The sequence below is a fragment of the Pyrus communis genome, chromosome 6 (assembly GCF_041283825.1).
Source record: "Pyrus communis isolate YQ-2024b chromosome 6, ASM4128382v1, whole genome shotgun sequence".
Classification (NCBI taxonomy): domain Eukaryota; kingdom Viridiplantae; phylum Streptophyta; class Magnoliopsida; order Rosales; family Rosaceae; genus Pyrus; species Pyrus communis.
In genome coordinates, this window is record NC_142570.1 from 2,734,833 (window position 1) to 2,755,335 (window position 20,503).

Sequence of the window (20,503 nt, forward strand, 5' to 3'; positions counted from 1 at the left end):
AATTTAATACAAGTTTTTATTTTTTCATTAGTTATGAATGGGTAGTACTTAGGTTTAGGACGCGTTTGAAAGTGCCTTTAAAAGCGCTTTTGGTAAAATTTTCACCAAAAACACTTCCAAACAAACCCTTAAACTTTAGACCACATATCTTTAATCACATACAATAATAATGTGACACATATCCTCTTGTTTTGTATAAGACGATATTCACTACCCTAACTATGTGAACGAGAATTTGAACTCGATTGCGAGAGGCAAACATATTATTCTAGTCAACTAGACTAACTCATGTTTGTAAATATTCTCTCTTGTTATAAAAAAACAATGAACATGCTATTAAATGCTATCAGGCAGAAACATGTGTTGCACTATAACTGACTATTCTATTAGGTAAGAAGACACGGTTCTAAATTTGTTAGGAATCAAGTATGATCCGTTAGCAGTGGGCCCGTAGAAATTTCCTGGTAACAAGGAAAACTCTCATGACTCGTTTTCATGTTGGATGTTAGCTTTCAAAATAAACTTATATCTTATTTATTTGTAATAAGAAAATTTCTGAATCGGAAGAGGTTGTAAATAGTGAAAGAGAAGAAATGGAAATAAGATCAACTACTTTTCTGTAATTCCTATTTTTTTTAGGAATTGCATTACGAATTGTTCGTGGAATCAACATATGTTTTAGAGGCTAATTGATCCCGGTCCATTTGCAAAGAGACTCTCTACTATCTCGTATTTGTTGCACAATACTTTATAATATAAACACGTAAATTTTTATAATAAAACCATACGTATGAAAATTTATAATAATTATGGACTTAATTGGGAAGTGCATAGGTCTCACCGTGTAATTATGATATGCCTTGAAGGAGAAGGATTATCTACCCTTCTAATCTCTCTACCCTTCCATGCTCTCCTATTTGAACGGTCACGGTTAAGCGTCAACATTTTATATTGATTTTTTTATAAAGATAATAAGACAAAAGGCAATGTGTGAGAGGAAGGGATGAAGGAAAATAAGAATAGGAGGGTAGAGAATTTCTTCCTGCCTTGAAACCGTGATTAGTGTTAATACATGAACCAAGATACTTTTTGGTGCCACCAATGACAAATTTGTATTCAGGGTCTTTGTCATGTTTGTATTTCTTTCCACACATCTGTTTACATGTATCTCTAAATACTATTTTAATTTTCTGACAAAAAAAATCTGTTTTAATTTATTAAACTCAAAAGTAGAAAATAAACGTACATATATACGAAAAGAAACAAATATGCGGAAATCACTCACTTGTGTTTGTGTGAGTAGTTTTGATTTTTTATTTTCAAAATATGTTGCCAACTATAACAATCTAATCAATCAAATCATGAAGAGATTTTTTTATGTGTCGGAAATATAGCTTAGTATATCAAATGTTATAATATATAATGGTTGGATACTTAAAAATAATTTTTTACCACTTTATAGAGTATGATTCTCTTCCCTCATATTCGCTTCTCATTCCCTCTCCTCATCTCACACTTTCTATTTTATCTTTCTCCCTATATACGACATTAATGTGACTTAATTGTGACAATTTAAATAAGAAGGAAGGGGAGAGAGAGAGAAAAAAAAAAGAATCCTATTCCTATTTTTATTATGACACTTGTGGGTGTACAAGGCCCAAACTGAAAAATATCTCGTGATGATGATCGTTTAGCAATGGAAATGATTAAGGTCTCGCGAACAAGAATTTTTTGGTGTGCTTAGAATAAAAGTGGATATCACATATTATTATATTAGTGAAAGAAAATTTTATTTTTCAAATGTCATTCCACTTGTATAATGATATATAGAAGCACATTGAAAATCATTGCCCTAGAAACAACTGACACGACAATCGATGTAATTATTACTTTAATAAATTAGTTACAAGGTTACATCTTATGAAAAAACTTCAAATCAAAGAAATAAACACTAACTAAAATATGCAATAAAAAATTGTAAAATATGTGTCATAAAAATTGTAACAATAATTGGCTTTCATTTTGAAAGAGGTGCATGACATTGACAACGGGAAAACAAGCACTAAATACTTGATTTTAAATGCTAATTGGAAAATTGTTTGTTTGAAGTCAATATTCTTCGAAATAGGTCATATGATATCACCAACTTGTACGCAAAGAAACTATAATACCCCCTCCTCATGACAAAAAGTGACAAAGCGCTTATATTGTAAAACTAAGGTTCTAAAAGTAGCATGGCGCCCAGGCGTCTCAGCCAGTAAAAGACTAGCCTAAGCGTCTTGTTGGGTAAGAGCCTAGCGTCTTGGCGGTTTTTTAGATTTTAGTTAAATTTATTATATGACATATAAATAAATATTTACTTATGCTTAAAAATACATAATTATATATGCGATATTTAAATTACAAAATGAAACGACATATAAATTATAAAGTATTAGAAAAAAAATATTAAACAAGTTTCTTGGAATTTATTGAAAAATAAAATGCAAAATGAAAGTTTTCTATTTTTTGTTTAAGTGAAAGTCACTACCTAGGCAGGTCTAGGTGGATTAGGTGGGCGCTCTTTTTTAATTTCAACGTTTATAGATTAATTGGGGAATTTTTTTAGAACAATGTGTAAAACTTGTGGATAAATTTTAAGCCTAAATGAGTTGACATTTCTTTACTTTAAAATTTGATATTAAAATTGTTGCTTATAGCAAATAAACGTACCAAATAGCTATATCTTGTTGATGATTAGTAAGGTGGTGGTCCTCTAATTTCCAACCCAAAACATATTTATTTTAGTTTTATTTTTCTTCATCATCTTGTCCATGATTTATGAACCATAGCCAAGGAAATGAATTACCTTTTTGAAAATATAAAAACTTATGAGCCTAAATTGTAAATAAACTACAATTGAGGGGGGTGGAGAAAATAGAATCTTCCGTATAAAATTGGTTCAGCATGTACGCATTGCGGCGAAAATTCTCCGGTGGGACCCCTCGTCCTTTTCTTTGTATTTTTCTCCGTCCAATCCCGATGTCGACCTTCTGGGGCCTCGATCTTCCAATTTTATTTCACTATTTTTTTTTCTTACGCATATTACAAAATTGCCCCTTGATTTTGCTCAATTTACTACATTGTCCCTCTTTGGATGTCGCTTTCCCGGGTCTCACTTTCTTACATCTGCCGTGAAGATTAAAATAGTCTTTTCAAGCCCAAAGCAATCTCATATTTTTGGCTTTTATTTTTGGAGGTTGCTGACATTTTCAATATTCATTCTTTGTTCTTAATACGTAGAAAATTAAAGGAGTATGAAATGATTCGAAGTGTCGATAATAATTTTTTATGGCTAGAAAAGTTTTAGTATTCTCAAGTTGTCAACGTAAAAGAATATTTGTTTGGATAGGTAATGCAAAAGAAAGTTGTACGCAAATATTTGAGGAGCAAGTAAAAAATAGGTTTTTTTAGTTAAAAATAGTGTCTGAAATTGACATAATCCTTTACTTTGGTCTCTATGAATGAAAATCGATAGGATCGTTCCCTGGGTGTGTCCATCGAAAATTATTTTGGCTCTTCAGTGAAAATAAGTCAATATCCTCGTTAAGTGGAGGGGTTTGTTTGACAAAAATACCTTGGAAATATAGTCATGTGGTCGTTCACGTGATAATTTAACAAGGATATTGACAGATTTTTCACAGAATGACCAAATTAATTTATTATGGACATACTCAATGACCATATCTATCGATTTTAATTATCAGGAATCAAAGTAAGAAGTTATGTCAACCTCAAAAACATTTATAACTAAAAAGCCTAAAAAATATTGGATTTGCAGCTTTGTATCTCTTCGGAGAAGGCCCATGACTTCTCATATTGGGCTTTTCTTGAACACTTTATCACTCAAATTAATTTTCGTTATGTATTTGCACTTTTTTTTACAATCCTTTTCTTTTACACTTACATTTTAATTTTGCATTTGAAGCTTTGTATCTCTTTGGATAAGAAAGTAATCAAACGAAAACCCCACCACATCAGAGAACTTTTTAGTAAGAACACCACGCAATATGACTTGTGCGACCACCAAATAACAAGCTCTCACATCACCACAAATGAGGTCAATAACAAGGATAGAAGAACTAACATAAACGAGATTAACGTGAGTGAGCAAGGTGGCATGAAGTGGGACTAGCTACCCTAAGCTTTCCCCCACCAGACACTAACTTTGTTGGCTAAAGTTTTCATCAGCCCTCTGGCTTTCAATGATCACAACTTGGTGATGGTAGACAACCCTTTTGATTAGAGTACTAGGAAGATGGCCAATGGCCTATATTTTTGCTCCACTTTTGATGATTGGCTTGGCTCTTGCCAAACAGAGAGGTTTACTTACACCAAGCACATTATTATAATGGTGTTTTAAATTAATAATGCACAGTTACATGAAAAAGTTAAAATACATGACATTACATTATTAGTTTCGAATACCACCACAACAATAAAAATTGATTAAAATTTAACCCCACCACACACTAACTATATCGGATAAGATCATTATCTCTTTGTTTTCACTAATCACACCATGGTAGACATATCCATGTGATCATAAGCAAGCCTAACCTATATAATATCCCCTCCACTTTGAATGGTTGGCCCTTATCAAAAAGCATAGATGACCCCAAGAAGGACCAATTTTGTCAAGTTGCACCAACACCCCGTTTGGCTAAAGAAGGAAATCGCGAACATATTGAAAAATATAAAATTTCTAGCTTGCTAATTGTTATGCTAAACTTAAGGTAATGGCCTGATTAAATACATCGTCTTTGCAATGCAGATTATTAATCCTAACAAAGGTATATAATAACAATCAAACAAAATGACGACTACAATGTCTAACTGGTTCACCTGGCACATTTGGGTTTAAAGTCTTGCTTAGCAGACAACAATGTCCAATTGGTCCACCTGGCACGCTCGGGTTTAAAGCCCTGCTTATCAGACATGACTTTAGTTAAGTTGACTAGATTAGTGTGCTTTACTCTCTGCACTTAAATTCGCCCTGCTCTACGTAATTTAAACAAGTTTAGTGTATAATATCGCTTGTATAAAAAAAATAAATATATAAAATAAAAAATAAAAAAAAGTCATGCGTAGATATATTATTAAGAAGGATTAGGAAGTAGATTCCTCTCTAAACAAAACTTTGATCGTAATTTACATGATCAACTTAATTAAAAATAAGCAGCATGAGTCCAAACATATAGAGGTGGTTCTTAATTTTGATCTTATAGCTAGTTGGTGGTGGAAGCTGTTGTTTTATTCGTAACGGGGTATTTTCTTGCATTCTTGACAATCTTGGTGAGAGCTGCTTGTCCCAGATCAAGTCCACAGACGTCGGCGAGTTGAATCAGGTAGAGCAGAACATCAGAGAGCTCCTCTTCCAAATGCTCTTTCTCATCAGAAGTCCAGTTAGGCAGCCCTCTTGCAACTTCACCCTTCCACTGGAAAATTTCAGACAGTTCTCCAACCTCTCCCACCTGCACAAACACATGCCATGTGTAAGTTCTTTTTTCTGCTTGATAAGACGATATTCTAAACTACTACAATCTATATGCAGCCGACAAACTCATTTTCTACCTGGTCAGCTGTCCTAACTCACGTCTCACATGAGAAAATAAATATGTGCATATAAGAACGTAAGTAAATAGATAAGATGGTAAATGGGTGAGAGAGATTACTAGTGCTAGAAGGAGATTTCTGGGGCTGTGATATTCTTCCCATCCTCTTACTTGGGCAAACTCAGCAAGCCTATCACTGAGTTCTTGAAGTGAAACATCCTTATGGCCATTCCTTGTAAGCTCATGAGAACTCGCCATTTCTCTTCTAATTAATCTTCCTACCTCCACGCTTTGGCTCTCATGCAGCACAACCAAATTTAAAGAAAGAGAGAGAGAGAGAGAGAGAGAGAGAGAGAGAGAGAGAGAGAGAGAGAGAGTTTTAAAAGCACAATTTGGTATAGTGGACGGGCCACTTCAATGTTCCCCTCGGTACAATAATCATTTCAGGCAAGGGACAAAACATGTCTCAATCTTATCATCCATGACATGAAATCACTCATTTCCCACCTGCAATTTTTTTATATATGAATAATATTGGGAATTGTTATTAGCATTCAAAAAATCTCATTTTACACTTCAAACTTTCTATATTAGGAAAGAAAAATACACTTGTGAGAAGTGTAGAATAAGATTTTTGGAGTGCAAATAACACTTTCCATAATATTACGGGAAGCAATTGGTCCAAATCACTTGTCTCACTAACTATGAGACAAAATCTAAGATAACATTTAGGAAGTATCTCTTTCATCACGCTACGTGATGAGATATATTAGTATTGTCAAATGATGAGAGAGACCAAAATTGCAATTACGAAAATGTCTTTTTCATCACTTGACAAGTGATTTCATTACGTTACGTGATGAGATATATTAATATTGTGTCAAGTGATGAGAGAGACTCAAAACTATAATAATAGAAATATCTCTTTCATCACGTAATGAGTGAAATACTGATCTAGAGATGCACCCTAGTTTGCACACAAGAATCCACCGACCCATGGCTATGGCTATGGTAATCTTCCTTAGATTTGTTCCTTGACATTTTGGATTTATCTCCACCAAGTACAATATTGGTAAGTTTTACTAGCTTGTTTCTTTAGATTTCATAAGAATCACAAAAGATTTGGCTTCTCAATCTTTTATGGAATCAACACAAACACACCATTGCTTATGTTTTGCTTGTATGAAACCAAAAATTGTGATTCGAGCGTGGACGGTTTCCGACATAAGTATCGGAACTTGAAAAACATCTCTAGACAAAAAATTTAATTTCATTTGTCACGCTACACTAGCATTGCTTTATAATTAAGCATGGAAATTGAGTCTAAGTTGAAAATAATACACCTAGCAAAGCTATTGCCACTGCAGAAAAAAAGTGTGAAAGGAAACAAAGCTTTTTTTTGCTTTAAGCGTTCGTGCCCACCTAGGTGCCTTCCGACTTGTGCTAACTTTTGCCATACTAACTAAACTTCAGCTCCTAGGAGGTGCCTCCAAAGGTGTCGCCATCGCTGTCTGTAAAATCCTATAGGGTGGAATGATCTAGTGGCAGCTCTGGGACTCTGTCATTTTCTGATTCATGTTTCCACAAGTGCTTTTGTAGAAGCAGCTTTACTAGTTTCCTTCCCGGTGATGATTGATCTGATGATGCACACAACGCAGCTAGAGGATTAAGATGAATCTGTATTCCTCAATTTTCGATCTCCCACTTGAGGTCACAGTTGGTATTAGAGCTTGATTGTAGCTTAATATGACGCTAACTGCTCTTCTGGCCCACTTCAAAATACCGATTTTTAAGATTCTTATCTATATGAAATGGAATTTGAAAAATTTGATAACATGTTTAGCGGCTAATCCATATGCACTTAACAAGCAGAGTGAATGTAAAGCCTTCGTTACCACTTAGGCAGTGGCAGGGTCAAAACTTTAGCCTAGAAGGACCCAAAAATCTCAATCCGAAATACTATACTGATCTTGCAAAATTGTAAAATTTACTCTGCTGTGTGGTGAACAACTGACTACCGTTGTGTAGGTCTGGTATGGTGTCGTCATCATCATCCTCTTTCTTAAACCTAAACATTAGGCCTCTTTGATTTTCTTTCTCCCTCCTCCTCAAAGCTCACAAAACAACAGATTGCCTGAACTCCATAGGAGCCACCAACCTCCAATCAAACCCGATGAAAGAAATTAAAGTAAAAAGTCAAATTGGGGCCTTGAGCCTATGAAAAAACTTTGAAAATCATAAGCATAACACCAAGCTTGTATGCGTGAAAAAAAATGTCAAAATGCGTCTGAGTATTTAGTAAACTTTAATATAAATTGATGTGCAACAAAAAAAAAATTTAAATGGATGTGAATATGTTAAATGACTAAAAATGATACAATATTTAATGTGATATAATAATTGTCAAAGAGAATAATGTAGGGGCAATTATTGTAATTTTGTTAAATATGTGAGGGTCTACTTATCCTTTAAAAATTTTATTAAATGGGCACTGATTACTATGCGTTGAAATTAAAAAACATTTTTTTAGAAGCATGGTAAACATTACTTCTGCTTTTCTATGTTTTTTTTATTGTCATTGACAACCGGTTTTTTTTTTTTTTTTTTTTTTGTTTTGTTTTAAGTCATCACAATCCCAAACCAGCCTCAAATCTCACGTCCTGTCACAAACGCACCGGATTTTCTCGGACTAAACTAATTTAAGAGATTAAGTAGGATAAGAATAATGAAGTGTTTGGTTTAGTACCGGACTAAAATATTTTTAAAGCCCAAAATATTTTTTTTATCATTTTTAATTTACTTTTACTTTAAAAAACAAAAAATAATCAAATATTATGTTACAAAATACTATTTTTAATTTACTTTCCTTTCTACTATATTCTTTGTTTCTATCAAACTTTGCATCTCACCCCTATCTCTCTGCCGTTCTTTGTTCTCCCAATTTCAACCTCAGTCAAATCTCCCTCCTCTCTGACCTTCCACTTCTTGCCCCTCTAGAGAGCTCTTTAGTCCATACGAGTCCCACCTAATGTTATTAAAGTTAATCCCTTTTGTGAATAAACACTGGACTACACTAATTCTTAGTCTAGTCTAGTTCAGTAAAAGTTAGTAACGGCAAACAAACACATCCCAAATTGTTAATTAGAAATAAGGCCCAACGTTAGTCCAAAAAAAAAAGCCCCAATTAAGTAACCCAACAAAATAACCGACCATAGCCCAATTTCGATCAATTTCATTTATTTTGGGTTTTGGAGGCAAATAAATCAATCTGCCCCAACCCTAACTCTGCGTTTTCCCCCTTTTTCACGAGCTTCTCTGTGTCAATCAGGTAATCAAACTCTTCCGAGTCGAATTTTCTTCAATTTGACAAATAATTTACGAATTTGTTTTATTTCTTATTCGATTTGGGTTTAGGGTTTTTTTTTTTTTAGTGTTTTCTCGTCTAAATTGGTTTCCTGTTATTTGTGTTGGTCTCAATTGTATGTAAGTCGGAAAAAGGAGTAATTTTTTTGTTTGTTTGGTGAATTGCAGGGGAATATTGTTGTTGTAGGAGGAACTGCTGTTGTAGAAGGTAAATGTAAACCTATTAAGGAGTGAGAATGGAAGAGGATTAGTGGTTTTCGAGATGGAGATGGCGAAAAGGAGAGGATTGGAGAGAAGGGACGCTGTAGGGGTAAGGATAGAGATAAGAGAGACTGTGATTGTAGTTGTTCCGTGAGAGACAAGTTTTGTGATTATTGTGAGGATTGAGAGGCACGATGTAGAGAAGCGGCATTGAGGAGATAGGGAAAGTGATAGTCATCGGTGGAGTAGAGAGAAAGATAGGGAGAAGAGAGAGAGAGAGAGAGAGAGAGAGAGAGAGAGAGAGAGAGAGAGGGCGCATGATATAGATGAGGATGATGATGCTAGGGAGAGTGATAGGAAGTGCTGTAAGAAAGATTATAAGTAGAATGTGGACAGAGAGTTGAAGGAGTAGCAGCAGGTCAGAATGTACATAGAGATGGTGGAGTTGAGAGCCCGATAAAGAATAGTGATGAAGAATATCCAGTCAAGAAAGAGAAGAAGCCAGCATGTGAGGTGGTGGAGGAGGAGGAGGAGTTAGAGGATGAACAGAAGAAGCTGGATGAGGAAATGGAAAAGTGGAGGAGGAGAGTTCAGGAGTGGCTGGAGTTAAGAAGAAAGGAAACATAATCTAAGAGAGAGAGAGAACCACAGGGAAAGTGATATTGGTGAACAAAGATGATGTCCCGTGAACCCAAGTCCATAAATACCTGGACTCTTGAAGGAGAATCTGACGATGAAGAAGAGACGGGCATGGATGTTGATGGAGAAGCCTATCTTACTGACAAAGAATATGGAGCTGCCATGGAAGTTGGTTCCGAGAATGAAACAACTTCACCTGCTTTGCTGGATGATGAAATTAATCTGCTAGATGCCACAGAGCTGCCTGAGGTTGAGAAGCTGGCCAATGCTGCCGACCAATTAGTAGTTGGTGAAAATGGGTCAAATTAATCTTTGGCTAGAAAAATTCTTGGGGTGGATTCATACTCCGGTTATGGGATTATGAGAGTGATGAAGATCCATTTGAAGACGAAGGTGATGTCTTGTTCACAAAAAGGGCGATGAAGATAAAATTTGAGAAGCTCTCTCCAGTTGACCACTCAAAGATAGACTATCAACCATCCGGAAGGATTTCTACAGTGAGGTGAAGGAGATCTCAAAAATGATCCCAGAAGATGTAGGTGCATACCGAAAACATTTGGAATTAAAGATACATGGTGAAGTTGTGGCAAAGCATATTAAGACCTTGCACCAAACGGGGTTTCTAAATATATCTTGGAACTAATAAAGAAGCTCAACTATGAAAGCGAATGCCAATTCAGACTCAGGCAGTGCCTGTAATTATGAGCAGTCGAGATTGCAATGGCATTGCAAAAACTGGCTCAGGTAAACCCTTGCATATGTGCTGTGAATGCTGAGGCATATCAAGGACCAGCTACCATTGGTGGCAGGAGATGGGCCTTTTGGTCTTGTAATGGCGGATGAGGGAGCTTGTTCAGCAGATTCAGCGTATTAATATTACCAAGTTGCATGGGTACTGGGTCTCAGGTGTGTGCCTGTATATGGAGGCTCTGGAATGCAGGTTGGAAGAGATCACTAATCAGGCATTATCACTTCCTGGTGACGCTCTGCAACGCAGATATCAAAATTTATAAGTGAGAACTCGATTCCAACTTACTTTAGGCATATATTTTATCTGCTTATGCTGAATATAATCTGACTCTCAGTTCCTCGTTTATTTTTTCTCCGTCACCTAATGAGTTCCATAATGAATTGTTTCTAGTTGATAGAATTTTTTGTGTTTGCACACGCCGTATCTATCATGCTGATCTTTAATTGTCAACTTATATAAGAGCCTTCTTTGTTAATCTCTACATGAAATTTCAGTAATCTTATCATTGTTTACAATTGTCATTTAGGAAGTTATCGTGCGAATAGTTATGAATAAGTTTGTCTTGCTTTGCACAATTTTCAGTCCCGCTTTTGATCCTTTTCATTAATTTTTTGTCATTTCCCCTGTGCGAGGGACATTATGTACATAGGCTCACTTATTCACTGTTGTCTCTGCCTTTACGAAGCTGTGCAAATCGCATGGTGCGATTCTTCATTTTAAATGGATGTATGTGGTTTAGAATCTTCTGGCCATATTCTGTCCTTTTTTTGTTCCATCCGTTTTTTTCTTTTGATAAATGATAGCATTAGTAGGTTAAATTGTTAAATGTTAGGGGGAGGGAGATCGTTGGAAATCAAACCCACACCAGGGTGCATAAGAATTTTTTCTTTCTGCCACTGCGGTAAAGCACCATTTGTTGTTCTATCAGTTGTGGGACGTTTGAGTGTTCATCCATTTGCATTCTAGTGAAGATTTTCATTTTTTGTTTGTTTATGCTTTCTCTTGCTTTTGATAGTAGGTTTAAGCCGTCTTGTAGAAACGATCTTACAATGTAGACAATTGTTGACCAATGCATTAACCCTAAACCCCAGTGTAGTGGATTCTCTCTTTATAATTTTGATTCTTGCTTCCATGGCATTCCATCTCTTACATCAATGTTTTCAATGCAGCGTGGCCGCACGGGAGAGAAACTTTTACGTTTCAACAGTCAAGAATCTTTGCGGGAAGTTGTGAATTGGCTTTATGGGGATTATCTTTAGATATCTTCACAAGTTCTCTCGGAAACCCAAAACAATTCGTAGTGTAAAAATGTAATGTGAAATTCATAATTACAAATGATTAAGAAAACTTCATACCGGTGGAGATTCCCAAATTCCCACTGTGTATGAAAAAAAAAATCTAATTGGTGCGGATTCAGGAGAAGAATAAGTTTGTAATACAACTTTTAGCGGCGGCCTTTTTTCGTCGCTGAAAGTCTCTTTAGCTACGAATTCTGTTGTCGCTAAAAATATCTTTGGTAGCGGTTTATGTGGCCGCGAAAAGTGTAATTTCTAGTGGCTAAAAATCCCTTTAGCAGCGAATCAACAGTGGTCGCTAAATATACCTTTAATAGCGGTTTGATGTGGCGCTAAAAGTCGTGATTGGAGCACCCATATTTGGTCACCAAGCAGCAGACAATGGTCATTAGCCGCTGCAAAAGATAGAAACAGCCATCTTTCTCTCTTTGTTTTTGGCTGAAGTTTACTATCATTCTTTTCATATACTACAGCCTATTTATTCAACCCAAGAAAAATGATTTGTTTGTCAATTGCGTGTTCTTTCATGTTAATTGCTTTCTAGAAGAATTGAGAAGCAAGTGACTATTGAAATTAATAAGGACAACGAATGTATATCTGAGAAGTTTTTGGTTTTTCATCTTGGAAAACTGTGAATGTCGAGACTAAAATTCTTGAGTTCAATTAAAACAACAAAACCTTGGGCTATTTTTTCTTGAAATCATGTGCCATCAGAACGAGATTGAAGCTATAGCAACGAAGTTTACGAGAGTGATAGGGTTCAGTTGGCATGGCCTGTAGCCATTGTATAGTAATTACGAGAGCCTTGGAGTGAAAGGCAAGATATGATTAAACACTTACAATGCAGGACATATTAGGAAGATTTGCTTTCCTGTTTTAATACAGATTTGCTATGTGTTTATAATATAGAAAGCATATACATCAGTTTTCGATCACATAAAATGAAACTGAAATCAAACAGTGGTGATGCTCACTCTCTCGCTCGCTCGCTCGCTCTCTATGCTTTCTTTTCTGTTTTATATCCTTTGACTGATAGATTTTCTGGGTTCCAATGAATTAGTTTTTTGTTGGAGAACATGACGATTCAAGACACTATATCCAACTCATAATCGGTCTCGCAGATGCTTAAGGTTAGAATTCAATGATTGCTATTGCTTGTGCCTTAAGTAATGTCTTTAACTTACATGTATGTAGATGTATATGACATATAATATATATAAGCATAAGATGGAGCAACTAACTGCACCAGAAATTTGGATTTATCAGTTCATCCATATAACCTATAACATGATATCCCTGCAAAAGAAATTTAAAGGTAATAATCTGAAACATACTAAAAAAAAAGAAAGAAACGATATTGAGATCAGACCACCCCAATCCAATGGATCGAGGATTGATCAGTTGAAGCTCAGTCGACTACAGCAAGAGTTTGATACTCTTTGTCCGAAAGGGCTGCCTCCATGAGATGGCGCGGGACAACTTCCCCACCATTGCACAAGAAGACCTTGATCAAATTGTCGGAGTAGCCACTGAGCAGTGTCATCCCTGGATGTTGTTTTGGAGGCATCGACGGATCTTCTAAGTCCCCAAAATTCCAAAACAGAATGTGTGGCACCGTGTCATCTCCATACCCTTTGTCCTTAAACTTTCTCCGTATTGCCTCACACTGGCTCTCTTGTATGCCGCTAAGGGATTCGCTAAATACAAACACCTTCTTGATCTTCTGCTTTGGCTTCACACTCCCCTTGGCAATGGCAGCCACCTCCGGAATATCAAACAACTTCTCATAATCAACAAAAAAGTCGGACTCCATTGTCTTCATAAATTCGCACTTGGACTTCAGATCATTGCCTTGTATGGGACATAGCATTGGCCGATCTTTGGCCGAATTACCAAAAGTGATCACCTTGTCTTTCCATGGCCCTTCGCTCAGTTGAGACAGCAAAAGTGCCAAACCCATCATCATCCTTCGTCCAACTCCCTTGTCCGCGTATTTGGTGGTGTGATACACAGCCAAACAGTTTTTGAATTTTCCCTTCAGGTGCATGCCCTCCACCATTGTCTTCCACTGAAGCTCAGCTGCTTGCTCGATATCGCTGCCATCTTCAGCATAGAGCACGATCTGATGTGGAAGGAGAGCATCGTACTTTATGCCACTGAAATTGCCTGCTGCAATTTTCTCCATATACTTCTTATCGTCACAGCGCTTGTGTCCGACAATGCCTCGACGGTTGTAGTATTTGGTCAAGGGCTCCAAAACCTCCTTCGTCAGCCGCTCCCACTCTTTTGAATGAACTGATGATTCTGGAGAGAAAAGCCTTCTCTCAACGCTTTCACGCAGCAAAACAGCGCGGGTGGCTTTGGTTACCGAGGGGCATGTGCTAACGCACCACGCTGCAGCCTCAGTAACGAAAACATCATCATCAATATCATTGCCAACATCATCATTCAACTTGAGTTTCAGCTTGTTCTGCTTCAACTTTTCAATATCAGACTTCAACCTCTCCACAAAAAGATCCATCACCCGGTCGTGCAACAACTTGTAATTTGGATCGCTGCGCAGCCTCTCAGAGGCGTCTTGGCCTTCCAGAAGGCTGTAGAGAATGTCAATAAGGACATACGAGTCTTTAAATGAAACGTTACATAGCAGAGTCTTTGGGTGGTTGTGGTGGAGCCAAAACACGGCGGAGAAGAACGCTTCATCATAAAGTTTTCCAGAGTCGAGGTTGCTTATGAGCTTGAGTGTGATTAGGGGATTGTGAGACCAGGCCAAGGGCAGAAGTTGCTTCAGATAGTTAAGCAAACGGGAATTATGTGAGGCCTGCTCGGTGTCATCCTCGAAGTATTTTTGTGTTATATGGAAAAACATATCAAGGCAGGGATTGCCGTAGGAGGAGGAGGGGGAGGAGATCTTGGCAGCCATGGCGTCGTTGGAAGTTATGTAATTTGATGACTGGCTTGTTCCAATGAGTTTTCTGGTAGGAGAGGACTGATAAGAAGGATATGTATATTTAGGAGTAGAAAAGTGTGAAGTTCCTCGGTGGACTTGGATTATTCCTTCTCAATCAAGCAATAAAATTAATTTGGGTAAACAATGTTATGTGGCATGTGCCTATGTAATTTAATACAATTAAATATACTTTAATTTCCTATTATAAAACGAATCTTTTGACCATTCATCCACCTAAGCAAGACTTTCCCTTTTAATAGTGTTGAATCATAACAACTTACAAATTTCTCTTTTGTTGTACCTATTTTACTCTTTCACAAATGTTGAGAATTGTTGTGTTAATTGCTGAACAATAATTTGTAGTTATTCTCTATTGGTGCGGGTTTGGTCTCCATCGATTTCTCTCCTCTTTAACATTTTACAATTTAACCCACTAATGCTATTGTTTATAAAAAGAATTCAAAAGTAAAAATATCACTTACCGAGTTCTGACGAAGCTTTTTAAAATAAGAAACAAGAAAAGGGAAGTTGAGATTTTCCTTTTGCTTTCTGTTGAAGGTAAATAAAGGGACAAGAGTTTTGTTTGATACCAGACGTGGCAGAGACAAACGTTTTTAGTCATTGAGCTACAAGCCACCCTTCTTTTGTTTTAAGATAACAAAAGATAAAAATTAAATTAACTTTGAGAGGCAAGTGGCTTGTAGATCAATTTGTTAAGAGTATTTTCTTGTAAACTTGAGGTTCTATGTTCTAATCTTTCTCGTAATTTAAAATGGTTTAGTATTAATTATATTATCATTTGTTTAAAAAAAAATTGGAAGGACCATTGTGACAATCTATATTAGAGTATAACATATATATTAATATACGTATGTATTTTTTGTAAAATACTTATGGTCTTCATACTCTTTTCATAGACATGGAAAAATATACGTTTTTTTTTTTCCCCCAAAAATAATAAGTTTAGGGTTTGGGTCTAGCACGTTAGAATTAGGTTTTCATTTAGAGGTTAGGGTTTAGTTTATTATGCATAACATGTTTGTTGTTCATATAAGTCGGTCACAATGTAGTCTCTATATGTAGCCATCTCGGCAGTTCTTTTTTCTTTGTTTTTCCATTAATCAAAGAATATTTGTAGTTTGTAATCTATTTGTTCGTTCGTTTGTTTTACTTTTCAAAATTTTAAGGATATTCCTTGTGTTCTCTCATGTGGGACTTGCTTGTGTTCTCTCATAGGGGACTTACTTGATCATATATCGTATGCTTTATTTCTGTTCAAGACGTTGTCTTCTGTATTACTTAAGCAAGTAAACATGTCATTAATCAATGATTAATTTTTTAGTAAATTATAGCAATGGTCTATCAACTTTAACCTAATTAGATTAATGATCCCTCAACTAAAAATCAATTACCATTGGTCCCTCAACTCATCAAAACATGTAGCTATGGTCCTTTTCGTCAACTCCATCAGGATTATGTCAAAATGAGTTACGTTGGAAGGACTATTGCTACAATTAGGTTAAAATTGAGGGACCATTGCTCTAATTGGATTAAAGTTGATGGACCATTTCTCCAATTGAATTAAAGTTGAGGGACCATTGATAGAATTTTTCTTATTTGATTTTCCATATTTGCCCCTTGATTCAACCTCACGGGCATGTCACGTGACTCATTTTGATGGAAGTTCTAACAGAGTTGATGAAAATGATCATATTTACACGTTTTGATGAGTTGAGGGACCAATGGTAATGGATTTTTAATTGAGAAACCATTACTCCAATTGAGTTAAAATTGAGAGACCATTGCTACAATTTATTCTTAATTTTTAATTAGATCAATGCATTGCAATTTGAAGGTAGGGGAAGATGATTTCATTTGGTTTAATTATGCACACATTTGATTCGATTCTTCACAGAGAGAAATACACAAACACAATCTGAGTATAAAAATTAATAACTTTGTAAACTATATATGTTTTCATCTTTATATATCTTGAGTAGCATAGCTAGAACCTCCTTCATGTTTGGCCTTGACTGCGGTGCCTCCGCCGTGCACTTTATGCCCACCTTAAGCAGCTCGCACATCTCCTCCGCCCCATCGGCCAGCCCGGACCCCATGAGCATAACCGGTATCATAGACTGGTTGAATCCTTGCCGTCCATTTCCCATTACCCTCCTTGCCCATTCCACAAGGCACTCCTCTCCTCCATCCACTGCTCTCCTTCCGGTCGCCAATTCCATTGCCAGAACTCCGTAGCTGTACACATCTCCTTTCGTCGTGGCTTGCCATGTCTGCCCATATTCGGGAGCGACATAACCAACAGTCCCCGCCACCATTGTGCTCACATGACTATCCCCTGCATCGACTATTCTAGCAAGCCCGAAATCTGTAACTCTCGCCTTTCCATCCTTATCTAGCAGCACATTGCTCGCCTTCACATCGCGGTGCACGATGGCAGGGAAGCACTCGTGGTGTAGAAACATCAAGGCTCGAGCCACATCAACTGCCACATCAACTCGCCTTCGCCATGTCAGTCTCACTCTATCAGATATCAAATCCTCCAAGGTCCCGCCTTCCATGTACTCGTAGACTAGTATTTTTTCGGATCCATAAAGGCACCAGCCATGAAGAGTTACAAGGTTCGGGTGAGGCCAACCAATGCCATTCCCACTAAGAACCTCCATTTCAGCTTGGAACTCCCTTTCACCTTCGAGCCCTTCTCTTTGAAGCTTCTTCACCGCTACTACTCTCCCATCCGGCAATACTCCTTGGTACACTGTCCCAAACCCTCCACTCCCTATAATCCTATCTTCCGAAAAATTGCGTGTAGCTTTCAAAATGTCAGCATGTGTAAAAGCCATTTTGTCCAAACGAATGATCTTAACAATATCTGACAGCCACGGGGATGAACGGCTAGAGCTCGAGGCCAAGTCATGCCGGTATTTGATGTCCTGCAACAAACATCCTGGGGGCTGTGGCCGGCTCTTTCCGAATAACCATGCTACAAGTGACAAAACTCCACAGATTAAGAGAGCAATTAGCAAACCGAAGACCACCATATATGCAACAGATTTTGTAGGCTTTGTTGGATTCCCATTCATTTTGTTTTCTGGATACGTGGAGTTGTCGATGAATTTGGGAAGCTGCAGGAGGGGGTTACCGAGATAGGACGCTTTCTCGAACGTTGCCAACTGCCCGGTCGAAGGAATTGTGCCGGAAATGAGCGGATTGTACGAAATGTTGAAATTACTTAGCTCATTCAAGTCGTTCAGGCTCACAGGAAATGTGCCAGAAAAATTGTTATATGACATATCAAGATTCTGCATGCACTTAATATTCCCAATCTCCTCCGGAATTTGACCCGAAAAATTGTTCCTGCTGATGTTGAACACTACAAGTGGCAACTGACCAATATTTGCAGGGAGTTCGCCTTGGAATCTATTGACACCCAAATTTATCATGCTAAAACTGTGCATTGTACCAATATCTGCAGGGAGCTGACCCGAAATCTGATTCCCACTCAGTTGAATGTAACCCGAGATTTGAAGCGTCCGTACAGAAGAGCCAGCTACACATATGGGAAATAGGCCGTTTCCTTTAAGCAGCCGGTCCCATATGCTTCGACAACTCTTCCTAGTGAGGATCGTGTACACGAAATTGAATGGTGGGTAATCTGCAGGAATCCATCTCCTCATCGCTAAGCATTCGCCTGATCCCGCTACGATCCGATCATTGTCCCGATTATTCATGTCGAATGTTGGCTTAGCATTTCTCCCAATCATTGTTAGCTGAGATGGGATTGGCCCGGAGAGCTTGTTATTCGCGAGATTAAGCCACAACAAGCTACTACAATTTCCCAATTCGTGTGGAATTGGACCGGTTAGGGAATTGTTCGCAAGCATCAACCACAAGAGAGATCTCAAGTTTCCGAGGGTGCTAGGAATTGCACCGGTTAGGCTGTTGAAGGAAAGGTCCAGGGCTTGGAGGCTCGAAATGTTTCCATAGTCCGGTGGTATAGTTCCGTTGAATTGATTAAAGGCGAGGACAAATAACTTCAACTTCGGCAGAGAAATTTCGACTGGCAGAGGACCTGTAAAATTGTTGTAGCTGAGGTCTAACCTGGAAACATTTGGTAGCTTGAGAATCCCAGACGAATGGATACCACCGGTGTACCCGTTTGAGTGCAGCAAAAGAAACTTCACCTGTCTGAATCTCCCAAAAATGTCTTGTATCTTGCCGCGAAAGTTGTTCCTGCTCAAATCCAAGAATGTCATGCTGGTCAAATCCAAAAGGGATTCAGGAATATCTCTAGAAAAACTGTTGTTACCCAAGAACAAGGCCTGCAGTCCCGAAATTGATCCAATCTCAGGCGGGATTGGCCCCGTAAAATGGTTCCCCCAAAGATTCAATATGATCAGTCTCTGGCATTTCGAAATCTCTGCAGGAACTGCACCAGAAAAACCGTTTACTGACAAGTCCAACTTTACCAGGCTACAATTATTTGCGAAAACAGAAGGCGAAATAGCGCCACTGAAATAGTTTTCGGATACTGAAAACGCCGTAAGCCTGATGAATCCACTCCATATCTCACCACTAAGATAGTTTGAGCTCAAATCCAAGTGCTGCAAATTAAAGCATTCATCAAACAGGCTATCAATCCTTCCGGTGAAATTATTCGCTGAAAGATTCGCAACCACTAGGTTACTGCAAACTCCGGGAAAGGTCATCTTCAAATCGCCGTAAAATCTATTGACAGTCAAATCAAGAACCTCCAACTTATTCAAACCATTCAAGTTCAGCTGGCCATCAATAATGTTATGTGACAGATTGAGGTGTCTGAGGCTGTGGCATTGACTCAAGTCCTCCAGGAGTGCTCCGCTTATTGTGTTCTTCGAGAGGTCGAGGTACGAAAGTGCTGTAAGGGCAGAGAAGTTTCGGAAAATCTCGCCGGTGATTTTTTGGTCGGTGAGCTCAACACGGCTAACTCTCTTGCTGTCATTGCTGCATGAAATTCCGGACCACTCGCAGGGGTTGCTGCTGCGCTGGTTCCACTGCGAGTATATTCCTTGGTTTACGCGGTTCTTTTGCTGCAGAAATGCTTTGAGGCTCAGCAGAACTTCTCTGTCTGTGTCCAGAGAATCTCCGACTACAACGGAAGCACCTGCGAAAAGACAAAAAAGTTGTTAAGATTTCAGAGTCGATCCAGCAACATAGTAAATTACATAACAATCCTCCTTGAAACACACAATTGTACTTTTTCATTAAATGTAACAGAATCATCCTCGAAAAACTAAATCCAAACAAAATCATCCTCGGAAAACGATCAAGGGGGTTAATTTAAAATCGGAAAACAAAAGTACCCACAACAAAGATTGTTTTAGAAATCTGAAACATGTTGGAGCATGTACCTGTGATCATGATCACGTCTAAGACCAAGAATATTGAACACACCGCACGCCATGAACCAGTTTTCGAAGTTGATAAGTACATGATACAAACTTTTTTTCTCTCTGCTCGCTACATGCAGAACTTCGATATTGAATCTTGATTAGGCGCTACAATTGAATGAAAAATGTGTTCGTGGAGATTAAAGAGTATTTTTTTTTTATTTACAGGTGAAGAATGTATGAAGGTTGAACATGTCGGAGGAATGTTTCTGAAGAGACACACACCCTGCAATACATACACACACGAAACCAAAATTTGGACC

At 37.7% G+C, this 20,503-nt stretch overlaps 3 protein-coding genes and 1 long non-coding RNA gene across 4 annotated transcripts; 1 reads left to right on the forward strand and 3 right to left on the reverse strand.

The window, feature by feature from the left end:
- Positions 1 to 5,110: 5,110 nt before the first annotated feature.
- On the reverse strand, positions 5,111 to 5,932 carry LOC137711604 (uncharacterized). The gene is made up of 2 exons (XM_068450860.2): positions 5,715 to 5,932; positions 5,111 to 5,513 (listed from the first exon to the last, which is right to left on the reverse strand). Exons 1-2 carry the CDS (start codon positions 5,850 to 5,852, stop codon positions 5,268 to 5,270), a joined length of 384 nt encoding a protein of 127 aa, XP_068306961.1. The 5' UTR covers positions 5,853 to 5,932; the 3' UTR covers positions 5,111 to 5,267.
- A 2,886-nt stretch (positions 5,933 to 8,818) lies between these two features.
- On the forward strand, positions 8,819 to 12,038 carry LOC137711694 (uncharacterized). Its single transcript, XR_015963338.1, has 3 exons — positions 8,819 to 8,922; positions 9,126 to 10,810; positions 11,718 to 12,038. It is a non-coding gene; the product is annotated as an uncharacterized LOC137711694 (long non-coding RNA).
- A 1,213-nt stretch (positions 12,039 to 13,251) lies between these two features.
- Positions 13,252 to 14,766, reverse strand: LOC137710221 (uncharacterized). The gene has a single exon (XM_068449158.2). It carries the CDS (start codon positions 14,764 to 14,766, stop codon positions 13,252 to 13,254), a length of 1,515 nt encoding a protein of 504 aa, XP_068305259.2.
- A 1,875-nt stretch (positions 14,767 to 16,641) lies between these two features.
- Positions 16,642 to 20,503, reverse strand: LOC137711519 (putative LRR receptor-like serine/threonine-protein kinase At1g74360). The gene is made up of 2 exons (XM_068450758.2): positions 20,202 to 20,503; positions 16,642 to 19,954 (listed from the first exon to the last, which is right to left on the reverse strand). Exons 1-2 carry the CDS (start codon positions 20,281 to 20,283, stop codon positions 16,743 to 16,745), a joined length of 3,294 nt encoding a protein of 1,097 aa, XP_068306859.2. The 5' UTR covers positions 20,284 to 20,503; the 3' UTR covers positions 16,642 to 16,742.